This window comes from Bombina bombina, chromosome 6 (genome assembly GCF_027579735.1).
Source record: "Bombina bombina isolate aBomBom1 chromosome 6, aBomBom1.pri, whole genome shotgun sequence".
In the NCBI taxonomy this organism is placed as follows: domain Eukaryota; kingdom Metazoa; phylum Chordata; class Amphibia; order Anura; family Bombinatoridae; genus Bombina; species Bombina bombina.
This window is the reverse complement of record NC_069504.1, coordinates 891,986,671-892,012,977: the sequence shown is the minus strand read 5'-3', so window position 1 is coordinate 892,012,977 and position 26,307 is coordinate 891,986,671. Positions and strand designations below refer to the sequence as shown.

At 41.2% G+C, this 26,307-nt stretch overlaps 1 protein-coding gene across 1 annotated transcript in view; it reads left to right on the top strand.

Moving 5' to 3' along the window:
* Positions 1 to 26,307, top strand: part of FAH (fumarylacetoacetate hydrolase) — a 101,099-nt gene that overhangs the window by 27,029 nt on the left and 47,763 nt on the right. Inside the window, exon 4 of the mRNA XM_053718459.1 lies at positions 21,021 to 21,070. Within this exon, the coding sequence (XP_053574434.1) occupies positions 21,021 to 21,070 (50 nt within the window). The remainder of the gene's footprint in view (positions 1 to 21,020; positions 21,071 to 26,307) is intronic.

The window sequence follows — 26,307 nt, the reverse complement described above, 5'->3', positions numbered from 1 at the left end:
TATCTCTTCAACAAAGAATAACATGAGAACAAAGCAAATTTTATAATAGTATTAAAGAGGAAACGTTTTACAAATGTTGTTCTCTATCTAAATCATGAAAGCGAAAAATTGGGTTTCATTTCCCTTTAAAGTATTCTCACTAACCAGCTTAAAGGGGCATTACCTCCAAACTATTTCCCATAAAATATTTAATTATATGTAATAAGAAAAACCATGGCAACATCTTTTTTATTATTACATATTTATCCCCCAGTGATAAATCAGCATCACAAGTTGGCTTTACTAGCCATCTAGTCTTGGAGGCCCATTTATCAAGCTCCGGATGGAGCTTGAGGTCCCGTGTTTCTGGCGAGTCTTCAGACTCGCCAGAAACAGCAGTTATGAAGCAGCGGTCTAAAGACCGTTGCTCCATAACGCTGTCGGCCTGCTCTGAGCAGGCGGACAGAGATTGCCGGAATTCAACCCGATCGAATACGATCGGGTTGAGTGACACCCCCTACAGGGGTCAGCGTTGCACAAGCAGCTCACAAGAGCTGCTGGTGCAATGCTGAATACGGAGAGCGTATTGCTCTCCGCATTCAGCGAGGTCTGTCGGACCTGATACACACTGTTGGATCAGGTCTGACAGACCTTTGCTAAATATCCCCCTTGACATTGTGATTTATATCCAGCAACATCTACCAGGTGCAAACAGTTAAAGTGTTTTTGCAACATACCACAAATTTATGAAGTCTGTACAATAGTAACAGAAGATATGATTTAAATGTCTTTTAGGTGTGAGAATGATACATAGTTTAACAAAATAAATGTATTCAAGGGATACATTTAGTATACAAAATCTATTTTAGCTTGTCTGTGAGAGTACGCTCTATGACCAATAATAAACCTCTTGCTGTACTCTTGTATGTCAAGGGTACTCTGTATACCAAAGTATTTCATGATTCAGATACAATGTAAAAAAATCAATTTGACTTATATTGTCAAATATTCCTCTTGGTATTCTTTGTTGAAACTTAGTGGATTTCCATGAAAGCATAGTGAGGTAGGTTATAGTTCTTGAGACACGTATGCCCCAGTGCCTACTTCAGTATGCTGCCATAGAAAGGAGCTACATTTCAACAAAAGATCCACAAAGTTATAAATTCAGACACTTTATAGTAAAACAAACAATTATTATTTCTTAAATGTTAAGATGATTTTAGACAAAAAGTGTTTAGATACCTTAAAACAACAAAAGTCAGTTTTCTCCGTCATATATTCAGTCAGAATATGCTTTTATAACTGTAATCCTACAGCAGGGTTAATTATCTGTAGCAGCATGAAGGTTACACATTAAGAGCTAGAAAGCGATATGTGTGCTCCTTTTAGTAATAACATTGCATGCAAATGTGCGCTGGTATTACAAGGTAGGTGCAATACAAACGCAACCTTGCATTTGCATTGCACGGAAGCTTTGTGCTCACAAGAGCGCGTGTCCATAGGCTCCAATGTGATCCTTGTTCTCATGATTGGGGTAAGTCGCGCAGCAATGGGCAGCAAATGTTAAAATGTGTGTGTATATATATATATATATATATATATATATATATATATATATTATTTCATTTATACACTCACTGGCCACTTTATTAGGTACACCTTGCTAGTACCATGTTGGACCCCCTTTTGCCTTCTGAGCTGCCTTAATTCTTCATGGGATAGATTCAATAAGGTGTTGGAAACATTCCTCAGACATTTTGGTCCATATTGACATGATAGCATCACGCAGTTGCTGCAGATTTGTCAGCTGCACATCCATGATGCAAATCTCCTGTTCCACCAGAAAGGTGCTCTATTGGATTGAGATCTGGTGACTGTGGAGACCATTGGAGTACAGTGAACTGATTGTCATGTTCAAGAAACCAGTTAGAGATGATTTGAGCTTTGTGACATGGTACATTATCCTGCTGGAAGAAGCCATCAGAAGATGGGTACAATTTTCAGGGTGCCAGGAATCAGACTGAGACGAGAAGTGCAAAAATAATCACACCTTTATTAATAGCAAAAAATAATAAAAAGTCCACAAGTCAAATAACAAGCCAGGAATCAAAACCAGAGCTGGTAGTCAGACGAGCCGGAATCAGGAACAAGGAAAACAGCAGAGTCAGGAACAAGCCAGAGATCAGGAACCAGGAAGGACGTCAGGCAGCCAGGTAATACACAGGAACTCTCACAAACAGGTCTGCATCCTGCATCCTGTCTCACATGGATGATGCACACCAGTCTGGCCATAAAAGGAAGTGCAGGAATTGAGCACAATGCACCATAGTCAGGAAGAGAGGTGAGTAAAATGGCTGCCAGCAGCACATGGCAAACACAACAGGGAAAAAACCCTGACAGTACCCTCCCCTCAACAACCCCTCCCCCGCAGGAGGACAAAAGGCTTATTGGGGAAACGGGCATGGAAGGCACGGAGGAGGGCGGGAGCAGGAACATCAGAGGAGGGAACCCAAGAACGCTCCTCCGGACCGTAGCCTCTCCAGTGAACCAAATACTGTACACAGCCCCTGGACATACGAGAGTCAATAATGCTGCTGACCTCATGGTTGTCAACAAAGATAGGACGGGGACGAGGCAACACATTGGTAAACCGATTACAAACCAATGGTTTCAAGAGGGAGACATGAAAAACATTGGAGATGCGCATAGCAGGAGGAAGGTCAAGAGCGTAGGCCACAGGATTAACCCGTCGGAGTATTCAAAAAGGCACACGAAGGTTCAAGTTGCGGGAGGACAGCCAAACTCTCTCACCAACCTGGTAGGAAGGTGCGGGCAGACGCCTACGATCAGCCTGGAACTTTTGGCGCTGCATAGAACGATGAAGGCAATCCTGAATCTGCACCCACGTGGAATGGAGTTGCCGGAGATGCTCCTTCAAAGCCGGAATACCCTGAGACATGAATGAATCGGGCAACAAGGATGGTTGAAACCCATATTTCGCCATGAACGGGGATAACTTGGAGGAAGCATTAATAGCACTATTACGAGCAAACTCTGCCCAAGGTAACAGTTCAGACCAATTATTGTGGTGATCTGAGACATAGCAACAGAGGAACTGTTCCAGAGCTTGATTAGACCATTCTGCAGCCCCATTCGATTGAGGGTGATATGCCGAGGAGAAGGAAAGCTGGATCCCCATTTGAGCACAAAAGGAACGCCAAAATCTGGAGACAAACTGGCTACCCCAGTCCGACACTATCTCCTTGGGTAACCCATGTAAACGGAAGACCTCCCGGGCAAAAATTGAAGCAAGCTCCTGAGCGGTAGGCAGCTTCATCAAGGGAATGCAATGTGACATTTTAGAAAAATGGTCAACCACCATAAGGATAACAGTATTGCCATTGGAAACAGGGAGCTCGACAATGAAGTCCATGGAAAGATGTGTCCAAGGACGCTCACCATTAGCAATAGGTTGAAGAAGACCCACAGGAAGACGTTGAGGAGTCTTATTCTGTGCACAAACTGAGCAGGAGGCAACATACGCAGCAACATCAGAACGAAGACCTGGCCACCAGAATTGTCGAGTGACAGACCAAAAGATTTGGTTCTTGCCTGGGTGACCTGCGGCTTTAGGATAGTGGTAAGTGTGCAAAAGTTTAGTTAGAAGATTCTCAGGAACAAAACACTTACCACTAGGTTTCTCAGGAGGTGCATTGGTTTGTGCAGCCAGGATCTCCTCCCCCAAGGGAGAAGTCAAATTAGTACGTATGGTAGCCAAAATATGGTCAGGAGGTATAACAGGAGTAGGTACAGACTCCTCCTTGGACAGAGGCGAAAATTATCGAGAGAGGGTATCAGCCCTAACATTCTTACTACCAGGCAGGTAGGAAACCACATAATTAAACCAAGACAAAAATAGCGCCCATCTGGCCTGTCGGGGCGACAAACGTTTTGCTTCAGATAGATAAGTTAATTTCTTGTGGTCAGTAAGAATGAGCACTGGCACGCTAGTACCCTCGAGAAGATGCCTCCATTCCTTGAGTGCCAAAATTATGGCCAGTAATTCCCTGTTGCCAATTTCATAATTGCACTCCGCTGGAGACAATTTCTTAGAGAAGAAACCACACGGATGCAAGGAACCGTCAGGCGTAGGACGTTGAGACAAGAGGGCACCTACTCCAGTCTCAGACGCATCGACCTCAAGAACGAAAGGCAGGACAGGGTTAGGATGAGCCAGAACTGGAGCGGCAGCAAAGGCAGTCTTAAGACTATCAAAGGCCTTAATGGCAGTAGGTGACCAATGGAGTGGATCATTCTCTTTACGGGTCATGTCTGTGATAGGTTTGACCAAGGAAGAAAAGTTTTTAATAAACTTTCTATAGTAATTGGCGAACCCCAAAAAATGTTGAATAGACCGAAGACCAACTGGGCGAGTCCGCTGCAGTACTGCAGATAACTTGTCAGGATCCATGGAGAACCCTGCCACGGAGATAGCATAACCTAGGAAGGTTACTTGAGTCTGATGGAACTCACATTTCTCGAGTTTACAAAACAGGCCGTTCTCACGTAGTCTCTGAAGAACCCGTGTAACATCAGAACGATGAGCCTCAAGTGTGGGTGAGTGTATGAGGATGTCGTCTAAGTACACCACAACACACTGTTGCACCATATCTCATAGGACATCATTAATAAATTCCTGAAAAACAGCAGGGGCATTACATAGGCCAAAGGGCATTACAAGATACTCATAATGCCCGCTCCTGGTGTTAAATGCTGTTTTTCTCCTTAATCCTAACGAGATTGTACGCTCCTCTCAAATCAAGTTTAGTAAAGACTGTAGCTCCCTTGAGACGGTCAAAGAGTTCCGTAATAAGCGGAATAGGGTAAGCATTCTTAATGGTAAGACGATTAAGACCCCTGTAATCGATACATGGTCTTAACTCGCCACCCTTTTTCTTCACAAAGAAGAAGCCACCCCCTGCAGGAGAGCAGGATTTGCGGATGATCCCCCGTGACAGAGCATCGGCAACATACTCCTCCATAGCACAATTCTCTGCAACAGACAGAGGGTTCACCCAGTCCCGAGGAGAAATGGCTCCGGGTTGCAGGTCTATGGCACAATCGTAAGACCGGTGAGGAGGCAACGTACTGGCACGCACCTTGTCAAACACGTCTAGGAACTCTCGGTACTCCTCTGGCAATTGAGAAACCAAAGAAGTGCACAAGACTTTAACTGGTTTCCGAAGACAAGTGGAAATACATTGCAGGGACCACGACAAAATTTCGGACCTGCATCAGTCAAGACTGGGATTGTGCTTTTGGAGCTAGGGATAACCCAGAACAACCGGAAAATGCAGAGAGTTTATCACCTGGAACTGGAGGCTTTCAAAATGGAGAGCCCCAACAGCCATGGACAACGGAGCAGTTTCGTGAGTAACAAGTGCGGGCTGAAGGGGCCTGCCATCAATGGCCTCAATAGCAAGCAGAATGGACCGAGGCAAAACAGGAATGGAGTGCTTTGATACAAAAGCACTGTCAATAAAATAGCCCGCAGCACCAGAGTCAACAAGAGCCTGGGTGACTATGGAGGAGTCCACCCAGGAAAGGACAAACGTGACCATAGGTTTCTCCTTAAGCGGTTCCGGGGACGAGGATAAACCACCCAAGGTCTGCCCCCAACAGGACCTTAGGTGTAAGCGTTTCCCGGGCGTGTAGGACAAGACTTCAAAAGGTGGCCCTGTAACCCACAATAGAGGCAGAGCGCCTCCCTCCTCCTAAAGGCCCTCTCCACCGTGGAGTGACACGTGAATCCCAGCTGCATCGGCTCAGCAGTACCTGGTGACTCGGGACCAGGAGGCATGGGAGGAGAGGGAGGCATGGGTGGGAACGAACACGTAGGAGACAACGGAACAGGAGGCTTCCGCAAGCGCTCCTTGAAAGAGGGCCTCTCTCTGAGTCTGATGTCAATTAGGATCAAAAAAGACACCAATTCCTCGAGATCCTCTGGTAAATCTCTGGCAGAAACTTCGTCTTTAATCGCATCAGAGAGCCCATGAAAGATTGCGGCCACAAGGGCTTCATTGTTCCAACCTACCTCTGCGGCAAGAGTATGGAACTCCAGGCCCGGACTGGCCATAGGACATACCGGGCATTTGCCCGGTAGGCCGCGGTATAGTTTAGGCTGCAATCTCACACGGCAAACTTTTTTTTTTTTAGAACTAAATTTTATTTTTTTGTTGTAATGTAAATGTTAAATATTTATTATAACTCAGTGTTTAACTACTACTGTACTGTCTGCAATGAATCCTCAGTCATAATGATTGATAATAATACACAGTGACATCCAATGATCCTCTTCTTTCTTCACACTTCACTAGTAGCACGCCACGCGGCCGTACGTACATACAACCACCACCCGTCCCACACTATTAGTACTACTACTACTGTCTACTTCAGATCAGGCCAGGGCCGCGGCCGCCATACAAGCAAGCACATATGTCATGATGATCAATGATCAATCATGATTGCGATTCCCATTTTGGATCGGCGGCCGCCGCCGCTTTGGCGCACTACTTCCGGCCTGGATCTGAGGCTGAGCGCGCACTGCGAGTGACGTCACAGTCACCTCACACACACACACACCCTGCACGTGGCTGCACTACACTGATGCCAAGTGCAGGGTCCACGTGACACACAGAGAGGGAGTCAGGATGCTAGAAAGAATAGTGCTGACTGTGTCACATTGTGGGTGTCGGTGTGTCAGTGGCTGGAAACATGCTGCCGCTAGGCCGGGCGGGTCCCCTCCTCACATAGAGGATTAGGCTCTCCAATGTTCCATCGTCAATCCCATTCTCCAGAGTCGACTCCAGACCTGACCATCCATGGGCATTCTGTGAAGCCGGGGGGCAAGTGTGCAGCGCCACTTCAGCGATGATGATGACTGGCCAGCAGCAGCTGCAGGGCAGGGCAGGTAGGAGGTCTGGTCTCAGAGAGAGAGACTGAGAGGACCTTTTTCTTTGGAGTTGCGATGCGGTGACTAGGTTGTTCAATGTTCATCACAAAGTCAATATATACAAAATATACACAATTACACTCACTGGACTGCCTGTCACATTACTATGATACTATCTATAATATACATGATTCATTTACATTACTAGCCTAACTTAAGTTCCAGGCCTAGCTAGTACTAGAGGCTGCTTAGGCAGCCTAAGCAGCCTGTAGTACTAGGCCTGGCTGGGCCGGCCGCCTATGTACAAAACAGCAGGCCAGTCACTCTTCTCTGAGAGTCTCTCCTCTGCTGCGGGCTGCAGCCGTATACATGTGCCATGGACTCCAGTCTCCTCCATGTCACGTGGCTGCACCATGATTGATAGCACACAGCAATATTTTTTTTTTTTTTTGGTGGGTTGCACTTGCTGGTCCTGGGTGAGTGGGGAATATTGGGGGGAAAAAACAGATAACACTTGTCACCGTCTATGGACCATGGCTCAGTGTGGCTCAAGATTCAGAAGAGCAGACAGTGACTCAAATTACTCATCCCTGTGGTTGAAGCCTGAGTTCCTGACTGACTGTCACACCTCAGTGAAAGAAAAACAGTGTTTATCAACAGGTGGACAGGTTGTGTGAGTGTATGTGATGTGTGTGTGAGGTCTGTGTGTGTGTGTGAGGTCTGTGTGTAAGTGTGTGTGAGGTCTCTGTGTATGTATGAGGTCTGCGTGTGTGTGTGTGAGGTGTGAGGTCTGTGTGTGTGTGTGAGGTGTGTGTATGTGTCAGGTCTGTGTGTGAGGTCTGTGTGTGTGTGTGTGAGGTCTGTGTGTGTGTGAGGTCTGTGTGTGTGTGAGGTCTGTGTGTGTGTGTGTGGTCTGTGTGTGAGTGTGTGTGAGGTCTGTGTGTGAGTGTGTGTGAGGTCTGTGTGTGTGTGTGTGTGTGTGTGTGAGGTCTGTGTGTGTGTGTGTGTGAGGTCTGTGTGTGTGTGTGTGTGTGTGTGTGTGGTCTCTGTGTATGTATGAGGTCTGCGTGTGTGTGTGTGAGGTGTGAGGTCTGTGTGTGAGGTGTGTGTGTGTGTGAGGTCTGTGTGTGTGTGTGTGAGGTCTGTGTGTGTGTAAATGTGTGTGTGAGGTCTCTGTGTATGTATGAGGTCTGCGTGTGTGTGTGTGAGGTGTGAGGTCTGTGTGTGTGTGTGTGTGTGTGTCAGGTCTGTGTGTGAGGTCTGTGTGTGTGTGTGTGAGGTCTGTGTGTGTGTGTGACTGACTGTCACACCTCAGTGAAAGAAAAACAGTGTTTATCAACAGGTGGACAGGTTGTGTGAGTGTGTGTGAGGTGTGAGGTCTGTGTGTGTGTGTGAGGTGTGTGTGTGTGTCAGGTCTGTGTGTGAGGTCTGTGTGTGTGTGTGAGGTCTGTGTGTGTGTGTGAGGTCTGTGTGTGTGAGGGTCTGTGTGTGTGTGTGTGTGTGTGAGGTCTGTGTGTGTGTGTGTGTGTGTGTGTGTGAGGTCTGTGTGTGTGTGTGAGGTCTGTGTGTGTGTGTGTGTGTGTGTGTGAGGTCTGTGTGTGTGTGTGAGGTCTGTGTCTGTGTGTGTGTGTGTGTAAGGTATGTGTGTGTAAGTTCTCTGTGTGTGTGAGGTCTGTGTCTGTGTTTGTGTGTGTGTGAGGTCTGTGTTTGTGTGTGTATGAGGTCTGTGTCTGTGTGTGTGAGGTGTGTGTGTGTGTGTGTGTGAGGTCTGTGTGTGTGTGTGTGTGTGTGAGAGATGTGTGTGTACGGTTAAATAAGACGTGGTGGGGCGGAGTGGGCCTCTATGCCCCAAAATGCCTGGGCCTTTTTTTAGTCCCAGTCCGGCCCTGTGGAACTCAATAGCATACTGAGCAACAGATCTTGTACCTTGCTGAATGGACATGAGTCGTTTAGCAGCAGAGGAGGAGCAAGCTAGAACATCAAATACCCTTCGAAAGGAGGCCACAAATTCAGGGTAATTTGAAATCACAGGTTTATTAGTCTCCCACAAGGGATTAGCCCAGGCAAGAGCTGTGTCAGAGAGTACCGAGATGAGAAATCCCACCTTAGCTCTGTCAGAGGGAAACGCCTGAGGTAACATCTCAAAGTAAATGCCCACCTGGTTCAAAAACCCTCTGCACTGAATAGGATCACCTCCATATCGCTGAGGTAGAGGTGCAGAACCGGACATGCTCCTGATAGGCAAAGGTGCAGCAGCGGAAACCGGAGCAGCCATAACTTGCGGGACACTTTGGTGCAAATGTGCAGTGCGAGTCAGCAGGGTTTGCAGGGCTAGTGCAAATTGATCCAAGCAGTGATCCTGTACATCCATCCTTGAAATGATGGCAGGTAAAGGTGGATTACTAGCACCATCAGGATTCATGGCCCTTGCGCAATGTCAGGGTGCCAGGAATCAGACTGAGATGAGAAGTGCAAAAATAATCACACCTTTTATTAATAGCAAAAAATAATAAAAAGTCCACAAGTCAAATAACAAGCCAGGAATCAAAACCAGAGCTGGTAGTCAAACGAGCCGAGTCAGGAGCCAAAGCGAATAGTCAGACGCGCCGGAATCAGGAACAAGGAAAACAGCAGAGTCAAGAACAAGCCAGAGATCAGGAACCAGGAAGGACGTCAGGCAGCCAGGCAATACACAGGAACTCTCACAAACAGGTCTAAGACAATGCAAAGGCAAAGCATACTGAACAGAGGCCCTTTAAATAATAAGTGATTACATCACAATTCTGAGACTGCATCCTGTCTCACATGGATGATGCACACCAGTCTGGCCATAAAAGGAAGTGCAGGAATTGAGCAGCATCCCCCACAATGCAACATAGTCAGGAAGAGAGGTGAGTAAAATGGCTGCCAGCAGCACATGGCAAACACAACAGGGAAAAAACCCTGACAACAATGTAGTCATAAAGGGATGGACATGGTCAGCAACAATACTCAGTTAGGCCGTGACATTTGAACAATGCTCAATTGGTACTAAGGCGCCAAAAGTGTGCCAAGAAAATATCCCCTACACCACCAGCCTGAACTGTTGATACAAGGCAGGATGGATCCATGCTTTCATGTTTACGCCAAATTCTGACCCTACCATCTGAATGTTGCAGCTGAAATCGAGACTCATCAGACCAGGCAACGTTTTTCCAATCTTCTATTGTCCAATTTTGGTTAGCCTGTGCAAATTGTAGTCTCAGTTTCCTGTTCTTAGCTGACAGGAGTGGCACCTGGTGTGGTTTTCTGCTGCTGTAGCCCATCTGCTTCAAGGTTCGACGTGTTGTGCATTCAGAGATGGTATTCAGCATACCTTGGTTGTAACGAGTGGTTATTTGAGTTACTGTTGTCTTTCTATCATATTGATCCAGTCTGCCCATTCTCCTCTTACATCAACAAGGCATTGCAAATTCAGAAGGATCAACAAGGCATTGTCGTCCACACAACTGCTGCTCATTGGATATTTTCTCTTTTTTGGACCATTCTCTGTAAACCCTAGAGATGGTTGTGCGTGAAAATCCCAGTAGATCAGCAGTTTTTTTTTTAAATACTCGGACCAGGCCTCCTGGCACCAACACTGATGCCACATTCAAAGTCCCTTAAATCCCCTTTCTTCCCCATTTTGATGCTCGGTTTGAACTTCAGCAAGTCATGTTCACCACGTCTAGATGCCTAAATGCATTGAGTTGCTGTCATATGATTGGCTGATTAGCAATTTGTGTTACCAAGCAATTTGGTGTACCCAATAAAGTGGCCAGTGAGGATATATATATATATATATATATATATGTATGTATATATATATATATATATATATATATATATATATATATATATACAAAAAGGAGAGAGATAGAGTACCCTTATTGTTCCAGCAGCAAACTATATAGTGAACAATTATTTACTAGTCTCTAGATCTAGTTTGGGTCAGAAACAAAATATATAAAAGACACACTCACTAAAATACGTGAATAAATTTGTGCTGTTTATAAATGCATAATAGCAACATAATGTATTTGAACAATAATCCCCCAAACTTATAAAGTATAATAATAACAACAAAAATCCTATAGAGAACAACAAAAAAGTTTTTTAGGTCACAAAAATTCAAATATAGGAGAGGGGGGCGGAAACATAGATGGCAGAGGCAGACGCAGGTACCCACTCAGACAGAGGAGGAAAAACAACACATAAATGTGGTAAATTTATCAGACAAAAATTTAACTGGTCCTCAAATAGAAATTTTAGAAAAGGGATTAACCTTTTCACCAACAAATAAAATGGACAAATTTGACCTGGTTAAGGACCTTCACCTATTTGCTCGCAAAATTGTTCTTAATAAAACACTTGAAAATAAACCAGACAAAACTACTTTGAATTTACATGATAGGCAAAGTTTAAAAATTTTAGAAGAACTGGAAGAAGAGATATCAGGCCAGTCAAGTGGGGCGACCTCTATAGGATTTAGTGATTTTAAAAAGAAGTCCCAGTATATGCCTGCTCTTTCCAGTGTTCCTCTTATACATAATTTTGTAAAACTTGTGGAAAGAGACATTGATCTTATGAATAGTGACGAATCAATGTCTGATAATCTTACAAAACCACAAAGAGCCGCATTGCGTGAATTACAAAATGACACTAAAATAACCATCAAGCCATCAGACAAAGGCGGCAATGTTGTAGTCCTAAATACAAAGGACTACATTGATGAATGCCATCGATTACTAAGAGCTAATAACAGGAGTATAGCATTTTACGCTTTAATCCAACAGAAATTTATAAAGAAAAATTATTGCAAACTTTAACAAGAGCAAAAGGTGAAGGTATCATTAACCAGAGAGAATTTGATTTCCTTTATGTGAAATTTCCAAAAACAGCGACCTTTTATAGTCTACCCAAACTTCACAAAAACAAAATACCACCCCCAGGTCGCCCGATTATATCGGGCAGAGGTTCATTAACTGAAAAAATCTCACAATATGTGGACTTTTGTCTCAGACCAAATTTATTAAATCTCCCCTCATATATAAAAGACACTCTTGACATATTGAAAAAACTTAATGACATAACGGTCACTGCAAATACTATACTGGTTGCGATAGATGTCAAATCGCTTTATTCAAGTATTCTTATGATAAAGGGATAGAGGCAATCAAATATTTCCTAATTCAGAGAGGTTCAGATTATGATAACCACACTAATTTTGTTTTTGAACTATTATCTTTTATTTTAAAACATAACTATTTTGTTTTTGGAAATAAGTGTTATCAACAAAATTTAGGAACAGCAATGGGGACCTGTTGTGCATCCACGTTTGCTTGCCTCTACCTAGGGAAATGGGAACATGAACATATACTTAATAGCGAAGAAATTTCAAATGACTCTATCTCTTTATGGTTGAGATTCATCGATGATGTGTTCCTGCTTTGGGAGGACACAGAGATTAAACTCATAGAATTTATGCAGAAATTAAACAGGAATGATTGGAACCTAAAATGTACTTATAGTTATAGCAAAAATGAGATAACGTTTCTGGATCTACGAATTATTAATGACAACAATTGTTTAAAAACAGCCACATTCTGAAAAGATACCGCAGGGAACGCCCTATTATCATTTGACAGCCACCATCCAAAAAAACTGATACATAATATCCCTTATGGTCAATTTTTGAGACATAAGAGAAATTGTTCAGATCCAGACCAATTTAAAATAGAAGCTAAGGCTCTAAATAGTAGATTTAAAGCACGAGGATATACACAACAATGTCTAAAAAAGGCTTTTAACAAAACTAAGAACAAAAATAGGGATGACCTTTTATATAATAAATCAGATGAAACATCAGACAAATCCTTAGTTCGCTTCATAGGGACTTATAATCAGAGATGGCAAGATATCCGTATGATTCTAAACAAACACTGGCATGTACTGTGGATTGACAAAACAATTGGCAAATTTGTAGGTGAATCTCCACTAATGACCCCAAAAAGAGCCCCTAATTTAAAAGACTTATTGGTTCATAGCCATCTAGAAAATAAAACCACAGGGAATTGGTTAAGCTCAAAAAAGAATGGAAATTTTAAGTGTTCACATTGTTCAGTGTGTAACAACATGCTAATGGGCAAGAACTTCTGTGACAGATTTGGCTCCTTTCATACAGTGAAGGGCCATATAACTTGCAAAAGCGAAGGAGTGATCTACATGGTCTCCTGTAGTTGTCCCCATTACTATATAGGTAAAACCTATAGGGAGTTAAAAGAAAGAATCAAAGAACACAAAAGAGACATTAAGAACAAGTGTACTAAAACTAGCAGTGTGGCTCGTCATTTTGCAGACTTTCATGATAGTAATAAGAAGATTCTAAAATTCAGGGGCCTGGAAATAGTGGATCTAAAAGGAAGAGGAGGAAATTTAGATCAGATTTTACTATGTAAAGAGAGTAAATGGATCTTCAATCTAAAAAGCCTGAAACCATCAGGTTTAAATGAAGAGTTAAACTTTGGATCCTTTCTGGGAGACTGAGTTTAAATAATGGGGAATATTACTTACCTAAACAAAGTGTCTATCTTTATCATATTAAATACACCCTGATAAAATCAATCTATAGCTGTATGATAAGCACAGATCATGAATAATATAGAAATTTGTGATATAAGAACTAAAATATTTCGTTTCTCATTAAGAAATGTGTGATTAAATTGCTAATATTGAATTATGAAATGTCTGTAAACATTGTTAAATTATATCAAATTAGTATTATAGTTTAATATTTCACCAAGGGGGCTTGTATATATTTCAAAGTAGTTTTGAAGGCGGAGCATCCTGTTTAAATCCCATGGAGTGTATTCTCCAATCATGCATAGCTGGAAGAAGCCCGAAGGAAGCACGGGTGAAACGTGCGTAGCTTGTTTGAATGTTTGAGCGGTGCATCAGCTGAGCACCGCCTAACAGCTGATGCCCCAAAAGAAAGAGTATCCCGCTAAAGAAGATCCCACTCAAAGAGCCTACAACAAGGGGGAAGGAGTAAAGGTAACGGATATTGAAGTCCGGTCCGGTTTGAATATGGAGTCATTGGACACAACGAGCAGGTAATCACATTGCACCATTACGACCGAAGGAACAGGTATATGTTTATCATGTGATGTTATGCAGAGCCTGCATTAACGTTTGTCCTTACTATCTGGATTACAAATATTCCAGAGAGTGGCATTGTGCTTGAATTTTTCTACTGTACCGAATCATAAACGGACTGACCTTAAGACTCTCCTTGACAACCCGGGTTGTTATTATTATTATACTTTATAAGTTTGGGGGATTATTGTTCAAATACATTATGTTGCTATTATGCATTTATAAACAGCACAAATTAGTCACGTATTTTAGTGAGTGTGTCTTTTATATATTTTGTTTCTGACCCAAACTAGATCTAGAGACTAGTAAATAATTGTTCACTATATAGTTTGCTGCTGGAACAATAAGGGTACTTTTTCTCTCTCCTTTTTGTATATACCAATAATTTACCCTTACCGTGCACTACACAGAAAAGTGTATCCCTACACAGGATACACTATTAATATTTCCTGTGTATATAACTTTGAAATTTATTATACTAGTGGTGCTGGCACACATTATAATATATATATATATATATATATATATATATATATATATATAGTATATATATATTACAGTGAACAGTCACCATAGACCGCTAAAGTGCAGTTTTTAAAAAAAAAAGAAGCGTGTGTTTTTTTTGTTTTGTTTTTTTCTTCCTTTTAAAAAAAGGGACCTCACATTTTATTTTGGGTGCAATTGGGGGACATTTTAAAAATTAACCAAAGGTTTGTCTTCTAATTAATTTTTTGAGGGCTAACAATAGTTGGTGAATATGACCATTTTACGGGTGCGTAATAAATTAGCGCTCCGCATGTAATCTAGCCCTAAGAGAGCTTGACAGGGCTGAGGTTGACAGTTCATTTTGGGACTTATACAAAATATTATTTACTTTTACAGTTCTGTCTTTTCCTCAATCTCTGTACCATGTAGGTGTCTAAATATTTTCTTTGGTTTGCACAAACTTCTGTGATTTAACCTTGTCATGAATACCTTTATGATTTAGATGCTAATGGGTTAGTTTTCTTTAGCTTGTGTGCTAAAAACATTTGTTTTTTTCAGAAGAAATGTGTTGCTATGTTTTCCTTTAGATAAGCCAGAATCCCTAATAAATAGTTTCTAAGTTCCTCTTGACTTAATGTTATTGCATATCTATTGATGCATCAAGTAAGTAAAAGTGTCAGCACAAGAGACAAAAAGCAGTGTCCTCTACCCAGAGCTAGATAAGGTCAATAAGAGGACACCAGTACAACTTTAGAAATGCTTTTACCATATTATGACACTAGATGACAATATGACAACCATGTCATATTTGGTTTCAAACTAATTATTATGATGTCACCGGGAAATTGCTTATATAGGTGTATGTGCTGAATATGTAAAACAGAAGTTATAGGGTGTTCTATCATTTCAAGGATTCAGAGCTTTTTGACATGTTGTAAAAAGAGAGGGGTTTCCTAGCCCCTCTAGAAAGAGGTTGGATGAAGCAATTTGATATCAGAGAAACGGGTATAAAATGTTGTGTTTAATAATACAATTTGATCATTCTACATGGGAGGCTCTTACAGCGTGAGTGACCATCTTTCCTTGGCACAGACAACTAAAGCTAGTAAAGTATAAGGCTTCTGTTATTTCTCCTTCTTATTTTTAAAATAATTTGCGTGTGTATAATTGTATTTGTTTATATATTATTTTTTATTAATAATGCACTGTGCATAATACATTATTCCTTTATTAAGCTTTTGCCTTTGTCTAATATTTGAACCACGTTACTGAAAGACTTGTAGTATTTATACTGTAATTTTAGGTTATTTTTTGCTAAATTACATACTGGGATTAAATTTGTAAGTCTGAGTTCTTTAAGATTTCCCATATAATCAATCGTAAGTGGTGGCAGCTTAGAGATAGTTTAGTGTGGGTGGCGTTAAAGGGACATTAAAACCAACATTTTTCTTTCATGTTTCAGACAGAGAATACAACATTCCAATTTACTTATATTATCTAATTTGCACATGGGTGAGCCAATCACATGAGGCAAATATGTGCAGCCACCAATCAGAAGCTACTGAGCCTAGATATGATTTTCAGGAAAGAATATCAAGAGAATGAAGCAAATTAGATAATAGAAGTAAAATAGAAAGTTGTTTAAAATGGTATTCACTATCTGAATCATGAAATAAAAAATTGGGGTTAATGTCCCTTTTTAAAGGGGAGTTTGGGCATTTTTTTCCTAAGTCTAGGACAGACTAGAGTGTTGTTAACCCTTGCACCCACTGAAATAAGTCACAGGCTTGCCTGGAGTGCCTAGACTGTGATAGATTAGTTAAAGTGGAAAAGGTTTGTTAACCCTTTCTGTGCCAAACAAGTGACTGGTGTAGGGTTGGTTAACCCTGGTCGTCACAAACCTGATGGAGTAATCTTAAGTAGGAAGGAGGTTTAATTATGCTTATTGACCATAGAGGTAGAAAAGAAAATGAAGATGATTAGTAAGAATAAAGATCATGCTAAAATACACAGGAATAAGAAAATGCACAGTGATTAAAACAAAACAGAACTCCTATTAGGTTTTCATCAGTAAATATAGCATTGGAATGTAAATGAATCTTCTGATTTTTCATGTCATTATCTACTACTGAAGAAAATTCTTCAATCTGATGATTAGTAGTGTTGATGAAGGGAAAATAATCATGTTAATTAACGAGCATAATGTTGCTGACAATCTAAATACTGCTTCTGCTTTACAAAAAAAAGATTCTATTTTACTGCACAAATAACTTAAAGCAACACCATTATATTTAAGACCATATTCAAATCCAAAATAAATATGAGATGTGTCTGTATCTGTGTTGTACAGGCTCTATAAACAAAATATTCTTTATTGAGATTTCAGAAACATGCTAAGTAGCATGAAAACAATAGCTGTGTAATTAGTTGTTAAATGTGAATATGCATATACCATCCTTTATAGAAAGTCCATGAATTCTTACTAGAGATGACAGCCAAATAATGTATAAAACAGGCTCACAATACAATAAAGTTCTAGCTAAATATCATTGTAATAATCACTTTCTAGCATTATCTTAATAGTAAACCAAATCAAATTTCTCTGGAAGATTTATGACTTCCTGTAAAGACCACAGTCTCTCTGTGACAGGAAGTAATGGACAATGCACAAATAAAGTTAAAAAAAAATCCTTTTAAAACTATAAATAATACATATTGCAATGTTTTCTGTTAAAGGGACAGTATACTGAAAAAAGTTTTCCCCTTAATGTGTTTACAATTGCTTTTTTTACCAACTGCAGAGTAAAAAATGTATGAAAATTAGCTTTTTAAGGTTTTTTGTGTATATTAAAGCTCTGATTTTGTGTTTTGAAGCCACAACCTAATAAAATGGGTTGAGCTTGTAGGTATAATCAGATCTCATTACTGTATCACATTGTGTACATATACATGTTTCTTTATCTTATATCTGTCCATAAAACAATCACCAGTACTTGGAGAGAACAATGGAAAATCAACATTTTATTACCTTATCTCTGCTATATCCTACTAGGAGTGTAATTTCTTCTGCTGGCTGTGTTTACAAAGCTTATCTATAGCTTGGACCTGCGGCCACAAACTTTCAGAATAGGTGAGGATACTACAGGCTAAATCAGCTATTTCAAATGCCAATATAAGGGTAAAGGAGCTACTTGTAAGCAATTTAATACACTCCAGCAGGTTAAGTGGATCATTGGGAACAAATTAAAGGGGAGAAAAAATTTGAGTAAACTGTCCCTTTAAGTGTTACACACAGTGTTTTTTTATTACAATAATAAAACAGATTGCTTAAATATTCCTTTAAAGTCCGTTCCAGAGCGACAATACACCAGTCCTTTGCTAAACGTTGCAGATGATTGGTAGATATGCACTGTTATGATTAGCTCAGTAGCCACGTTTTGCTTCATACCACTAGTGCATTACTGCTCCATAGTTGTCTTTAAAGGCAAATTAAACACTTTGAGATGGTAATATAAAATGATAAATCGTATACATTAAAAAAAACTAAGTTTGAAATATATTTTTATTTATTTTGTCCCGTTTTTCTGTAAATCCCATTTTCAGGGCTTGTTAGAAATTGAAGTGCAGAACACTGTTATATTCCACACAGCCATTGGCTGCACACTCTAGTGACCTATTTATAACTGTCCCTAATTAGCCACAGCAGAGAAGGTAACCTAAGTTACAACATGGCAGCTACCATGCTTTATAGACACTTAAATTTTACACTTGTATGAAATTAAAAAATACATCTATATGTTAATCTCAGACTGTTTTATTTAAATGCGTCATTCTATCTAGCATTTATTTAATGTTTAATTACAGACCAAGGGCGAGATTACATAGGTGGCGCAGGCTTCAGCGTAACTGCTGAAACCCGCGTCGCTCGTAATTTCACCTCGGAGAATCGCATATACGGCGCCAGCAGTTCATAAACTGACGTAAGTCTGATAAACTAGCAATGTGCATAAAGACAAATTTCTGGAGTCGCCAGTGACTTACGGCTTGTTAGAAACTGCCAACGCCTAAGAAAAAAAAAAAAGTTAAATCTCCCGTAGAAGTCTAACACGCCCCCCAAAAATAAACCTGAGAAGTAAAACCCCTATATACGCCATCACCCCAATATCGGAATTAATAATAAATGTATTAACCCCTAAACCCCAACATTGCAAACTACCTAATAAATATATTAATCCCTAATCCACCATTCACCAACATCGCAATCTACCTAATAAAAGTAATAACCCCTAATCCGCCAAACCCCCACAACGCAAATAACTAATCACTAAGCCCCCTAACCTAACACCCCCTAAATTAACCCCAATTACCTAACTAAAAAAATACTAAGTTACAATTAAAATAAAAAAGCTAACATTACTTAAAAATAAAAAAAAGTAAGATTAAATTAATTTAAGATTATAAAAAATCAAATCAGCCAATATGATTTCAGTAGCTCTCATCCCATTGTCTGATTTGATTTTGAAGAATCAAATCAGCCAATAGGAATGCAAGGGACGCCATATTTAAACGTGTACCTTGAATTCACTATTCAGTGTACGGCGACGATCGTACAAAGAGTATCCTCCACGATCCATGGCTCTATGGTCGCCAGTCCTGCTCCGGGCTCATCTCCGCTCCATGCCGGCTTGGTCCTGGATGAAGAAGGAAGAGGTCCCTGCTTGGAAGAAGATGTCGGCCGCTTGGAAGAAGACTTCACCGCCTGGAACAGGACATTCTCCGCCGGACTTCAGAAACGAGGAGTACCTATTTGGGGGTTAGACTTAGGCTATTTTTTTTTATTATTTTTTTTTTAAGATTAGGGATTTATTGGGCACTCTTAAAAGAGCTGAATGTATTTTTAAGGGCAGTAAAAGAGCTGAATGCCCTTTTAAGGGCAATGCCCATACAAATGCCCCTTTAGGATTATTTTTTTTTGTGTTAGTTTTTTTTTTATTTGGTGACTTAGTATTTTTTTTTTAGGTAAAAGAGCTGTTTAACTTGGGGCAATACCCTACAAAAGGCCCTTTTAAGGGCTATTGGTAGTTTAGTATTAGATTAGGGTTTTTTTATTTTGGGAGGGATTTTTTAGTTTCATAGGGATAAGGTTTAATTTTTTTTATTTTTGATAATTTAGTTTATTTTATGTAATGTTAGACTTTTTTGTTTGTTTGTAATCTTAGAATAATTTAATCTTAGTTTTTTTTATTTTGAAGTAATGTTAGCTTTTTTATTTTAATTGTAACTTAGTATTTTTAATTTAGGTAATTGGGGTTAATTTAGGGGGTGTTAGTTTAGGGGGCTTAGTAATTTAATTAGTTATTTGCGTTGTGGGGGTTTGGCGGATTAGGCGTTTTTATTAGGTTTATTGCGATGTGGGTTATTGGCGGATTAGGGGTTAATATGTTTTATTAGTTATTGCGGTGGGGGTTGGCGGTTGACAGGTAGATATTGCCCATGGGTTAGGAGTTAGTTAATATTTTCAGGCAGTTATGGGAGTTACGGTGCTCACATTTTTAGCGTAAGGCTTGCTGTGCCTGCCTATGTGTGGCGAGTAGAAAATGGAGTAAAATGTCTCCATTTTCGCTGCATAAGTCCTTACGCTGAATATGTGATACTGATTTGCGACGCGGTTCTATGTTAGCTTATGGGAGTAAAAATAGCGGGCAACGGGAGAAATATATGCGCCGGCTGATGTGTAATCTTTCAAATCCTTATTTTTTTTACACCTTCTATAGTGAGATAAACAGCTCTCAAGCTAAAATGTTGCCTTCCTGAAATTCTTTGAGGGACCTAACAGTGTGCTGAGATTTCTTAGATAAATACACAAGGCCTGATGATCTAACGCTCTCTGTTCTTTACGGCGATTAAACACATAGGTATAGGCATACAATAGTGCAATAAAGAAATGCTATTGCATTACATTACAGCATTTTTTTTATTGCAGCATTAGGTCCAGGAAAAGTAATTTACCATTATGCTAAGTGCCTGATGATCAAAAACTATGTAATGGCGCAAAATTACACAAAAACTTTTGGATTTTTTAAAAAGACAGTTTATTGGAAAATATGAGTCTTTTCTTCACAAACCGAACTCTGCATACTGAGATTAACAGCTTTCAAGGTAAAACTTTCTAAAATTCTTTAAGGGACCTCGCCATGCTGACAAGACTTCTTAAATCTTCTCTCCAGAGGGGAGAGCTATAGATCTCCTCCCCCCAGGGCGGAGACCTTTAGATCATCTCGCCAGAACGGAGACCTTTAGATCATCTCGCCAGTGCAGAGAGCTATAGATAATCGGGCCCTAATTGTCTGTTGCCATTAAAATGCCTCTTCTTTTCTATCACTTTATTCATTGTTAGTATAGTGTCATTATTTTGATTATCCATTTCTAGGGCATTTGTGCCTCAGGCAAAAGCAAGACTTCATCTACCAGCAAACATTGGTAAGTTTTATATTTATTATTATATTAATTGCACTACACACATGAACCTACTTGTCAACTAAAAAATGTGCTGCCAAAGGTTGTGGTGTTGTCACAGCTGAAATGACAAGTTCCCAACAGGACCTTGCAAACAGCTACTTGTGAACTGTTTTCCAATGAGACATAATTATTCAATTCAGATTTTTTTTAATTTTAATGAAACCTCTTTTTCTATTTATAGAGATATGTGCATAGACTTCATAGAATAACAAATATTACAGAGCTTTCTCTCAATTGATCAAAAAGTGTTCCCATTTATGCTTACATTGGGAAATTGATCAGTCACACAAAGACTTCCTCAGGGTAAAATTCTGAATCTTATATATGTCTGGAATGTCATACTGGTTATATGCAGTAAAAGCCATATGGTTATCAAATCAATGTGAAATTAGCAGCTAACGCATAGGCTTAGAGTAATAAACATGTGAAGGCTCTGAAACTAATCTTCTCTCTTGTCCAAATACCATACACCCCAAAATATTCCCTCATTTAAAAGAGGAGAATTTCATTTTTCAAATGAGTTTGTATGACCCTGTAATAAAGAGAGAATTTCAAATCTTTTTGTGATAAAAATAAATCCATATGCCAAGGAGACCCAGGAAGAATGGAATCCTATTTCAGATGAGTTGTAACATAGCCCTGTAAATATCACATGGTCATATTTATTCCACTGGACACAAAGTTCACAACAATGCACCTCCCTAGCAAATATAATTCATTCAAATGAGCACGAGGGTTATAGGTGGTTAATTAGAATGTTGCAAACAATTCCAGCAAACTGTTCTTATTGTTCCTGACATGATCTTTTAAGGTAAATGCACAAGCAAAATATTCTACAAACATAATTATATGTTCAATAGTCATTTCTGTAGCATTACTCAAACATCATAGTGTGTATTTTCTTCATAAATGGAAAGGGTCCACAGCTGCATTCATTACTTTTGGGAAAATAAGAACCTGGCCACCAGGAGGAGGCAAAGACACCCCAGCCAAAGACTTAAATACTCCTCCCCTCACCCCCCAGTCATTCTTTGCCTTTCATCCTAGAAGGTTGGCAGAGAAGTGTCAGAAGTTTTTGATAGTCTCTTATGGAGGGTAGTACTCTTCGGTACGGGACTGGAGTTTTAAGTATTCCTATCAGCCTCTCAGTGACAGCATGGGTGAAAGTTAGAGTCCGGAGATGCAGGGAGAGTCTTTCTGCGAAACCATCCCGACTCATATTAACAGCTCCTCAAGCAATCAGCGGTGATGAGTTTCGCTGCCTGCTTCTTCTCTCAAGTCCATGGCAGAGGCGACGCTACTATCTGTCACACTTGAAGGGCTGTGTTCCTGTTCCACGGTGTAGATTCCGGCAAGATCGGTTCATTTTACTTCTTATGAATGACTTGTATAACTGAGGTTTTTCCCGAAAGGCTACTACCTTGTGGGACTAACTATAACACAGGGTCTTAGTGAGGCTCCTTTTGTATCTTGGAATCAAGGGTTAATATCTGCTAAGGGGGGTTATTGAACAGGGTTTTTTTTTAATCATGTTTGTTATGTGATTCGACCTGCTTATGTGTAGTGTTACTTTGGCTTAAGGCCTTGTGGAACATAACGGCCTTGGTAGTGACACGGCCTTTATGGTTGGGCGCGCTTTTTTTGGACTGTACGGCCTACTTTGTGACTGGGTATGGTCACGTTTTTTGCCTCTCTAGTTTCGCATTCCTGACCGTGTCACGATGGAAAGATTCTGGCCCGCTGATGCTAGGAGGTGGTGAGTGCCCCAGCCATTGGGGGTGTAAGGTGCCTTTTAGGTTTATTTGTCTAATTAGTCCAAACTTTTTGTATTCATTCCCAGCTATGGGGGACTCGGATGTTGAGATTCAAGTAGTTTCTGATTCAGATTCTATTTCTTGTGATGAATACGAACCGGCCCAGATGACGCATGACAGTCAGTTATGTTCCGATGGCCGTTCTAGTGGGTCCAATTCCTTAGGGACCGGGGAATCAAGGAGTCACTGAGCCATCCACTTCTGGGGGTTGTGTCCCTCGCGTGGTGAGTTCCCTACCACTTACTGTTGCTACACGTGCAGGTGGCCCAGATTATGCTTATCCTTCCCTTGACGGTGGTTTGTTCCCTCCGGAGGTTGTGGCACGTTTCCGTATTCAAATTCTTATGGCGTTGGCACATCTGCAGCTTCAAGATGTTTGCTTTAGATTGTGTTCGTGTTCCGTCAACCTGGGTTCCCTAGACATGGGATTGCCCTTCACTTATCCGGGGGAGTGACTGGTCCTGAGGCTCCGGCGGAGGTGTGCTGTGCTTTTCGGTACAGACTGGCACGCCTTCATGTTCTGTTATGGCACATTCTGGCGTTGTTGGAGGATCCCATCCTTAATGGATATAGGGGTCCTGGGTCTTCCTCTCCGAATAGCAATCCTGAATTAATTATAAGGGGATGAAGTAATCTTCCTATAATCTGATTTGAGTATCTTTTCCTATCTGAGCTTGGTTGGGCAGGGTTCCGTTGGGCTGGTCCTGCGAGTGTGCCTGTTGTCATTGTGCGTTAACCTACGGTTTGCCTTTTCTTCTTTTTACTCCGGTTAGGATGTCTTCTTTTTTTTTAATTTTTTTTTTTTTTAAATTTGATTTTACAAGCTCATGTTTTCCTTTGGGGATTTACTCTCAGGAATTGATACTCGCGATTTCATGATTACTGGTTACTTCTACGGAAGTTGTTCTGGGGACACGTTACTTCTACGGAAGTTGTTCTGGGGACGCGTTAGTCCTCTGCTTGTCGTTTATCTCCCTTCCTGGGGGTGTGTATTTCAAGTAAGGGCTGAGGTTCAGCTCCTTATGGCTTGAGGCCTAAAATTCAGTCTCGTGGTACCTGTCTGCCTGGCTGGAATGGTTTTGGCGCTGAGTGCTTGCACTACTGTTGGTGTTTGTTTATTATCTTGTTTTTACAAGTTTCAACTAAGCATTCTGAGAAGACCTGCGGGTCCGTGGGGTATGGGGTACTGGTTCAGCCCTCATCAACTCTAAGCTGGTCATTTGGGACTCAATGTTGTTTCAATCGATCACTCCGTAGGTTCCGATTCTTCGGGATTGGAGTGTTTTCCTTTCCCGTGTGGGTTGAGGATTGGAGGTTTTGGACCTCTTTGCCGCAGGTTTGGGTGGTCTTGCCTTCCCAGGGCTATTGGACTTGTTCCTTTTTTGGGGGGACTCTTCCTTAGGGTCGAGATCTCTGGTCTGGGTTTTGTTTTCTCCTTTGCGGTTGAAGCCGCCATATGGGAGGGCCTTGCAGACTCCTTTTTTGGGAGTTTGCGTTCCTTATTGGGATAATTGGCTGTTTTTCTTATCCTAGCCATGTCTAGGGGTTGTTGGGATGCTATGCATTCTCCTTCCCTGGATGTTGTACTTGGAGGAGATTATGGGGCCTAGCGTTACTGACTCGATCTTTGTGTGACTTTGTCCCTGACGTTTCTCCTCGGTTATGGAAGTGTGGGTTTTGCCCTATTGCTCTTCTGTACGGGGTTCCCTATTGCTCTTCTGTACGGGGTGCTCTCTTCCCCTTGGGATGGGATTTCTTGTGTGAGTCTTCAACCCGTTCTACAGGCTGGTTTTACTTCCCGATACAGTCTGTTTTTTTCTTCAGATGGGGTATGGTGTTCCCTGGGGTATTGTTTTTCTACACAATTCTGGGGCTCTGATTTTTTTCTTTAGGAAATTTTTATATTTCTATGTCTGGTCTGGAAGCCCTTATTCTCCAGGGAACATGGACTATTCTTATGGTCTTGCTAGTTGTGCTACTAGCAGCTGGGCCAGGAGCTCTGTGTGCTTGGGCTCCTTGCGGCCTGCCTTGTTCTTGAGGGTATGTACTTTCCTTTTGGAGAGTTCCTCTTTCATGTTCATCAGGGGCGCTTGGATTATTTTTGTTTGGCTCTACTTACTGCTTGGCCTTGTGAGCTTGTGTGCCGTCCTCGTCTGTACCCTTCCCTTGAGGTCGGTTGTCTTGCTTCCTTAGTGGTGAGGTTTCCTTTCTCTGGAAGATGTTGCCCTGTCCTTTGTGCAGGAGGGTGGAACAGGCTGTCCTGTTAAGAGGGTGATTCTCTTTCTGGGATTGTTCTATCTGTCTTTTCAGTTTCATACTGGTCCGCATAGCTCTGCTTATCTTTATAGGTTCTCCTTTGTAGTGCTGTTGTGGTTGCTATGTGGAGTCCGCCATAGTGTCGGGCTAGATCATGAGATTTTGGTCTTTTCTACCTATCTCTATGGGGATCTTCCTTGGAAGTATCTGTAGGTGCTTTTGGAAGGCTTCTGAGCTCTGTTGGGGTGTCTGGGGTCATCCTTTCTGCCCTTTTTTTTTCTATGGGGGCTGGGGGTTGGGACCTTTTCTGCTCCCCTGTATTTTAGTCTTGTTCAATGGCATCACTAGGGGGTGACACCACCAGAATTTTTTTTTTTATATTTTTTTTTGTTGTTGAAATTTTATTGAAATTCAAAGAAATACAATGCAGAAATGCATAGATTTTTTTTTATTAGAGGGGCCAGCATTTGTGAATATTAGTGGGACTGGGGAAGTTGTAGACACACTTAATTTTTTTGCCCCTTGAGCCAGCGCTGCAATTTCCACAAATAGTTTTCCCGGCTGCTTTTGCTTGTTTGTACTTTGCTCCTCCCCTGCCCAATTTCACTATGAATGATGTGGGCGTGCCGTGGGGCATGCAAAGTTGCACTGCTAGCCTAAATCTACCTGTCTATCTGTGCTCACTGCTCAGTGACGTGTGGAGCAGTGGAGTCACTCACTGATGTGCTGTCTCTCTAAATGGGAACCGGGAAATCGTGAGGGGGATGCCTGGCACCTGACCGCATGACTGTCTGACACTGTCTCTAAAGTGAAGGAGCCACGTATGATGCCCACCAGACCGGTACAGTTACGGTACACTAAGTGCACACTGAAGAGGTAGGATGGGAGGGCTGGGGGTGGGCAGAGTGCAGAGGTGATTGGCCATAAGAAGCGGTATGCACGTGGCCCAGGGCTGTGCACTTACAGACTTGGAACAGAGTCAGAGAGCAGAATTTTCATAGTTTGCGCGCCTAAACCTTTTCGTTACTGATTTATTTTTAGTGTGCACTGTTTATCTTTCATTTGATGCTCTCCTGAGCCAGGGAGCAGCTCTAGACATGAGCTTTATAATTAATGCAGTGCAGTATA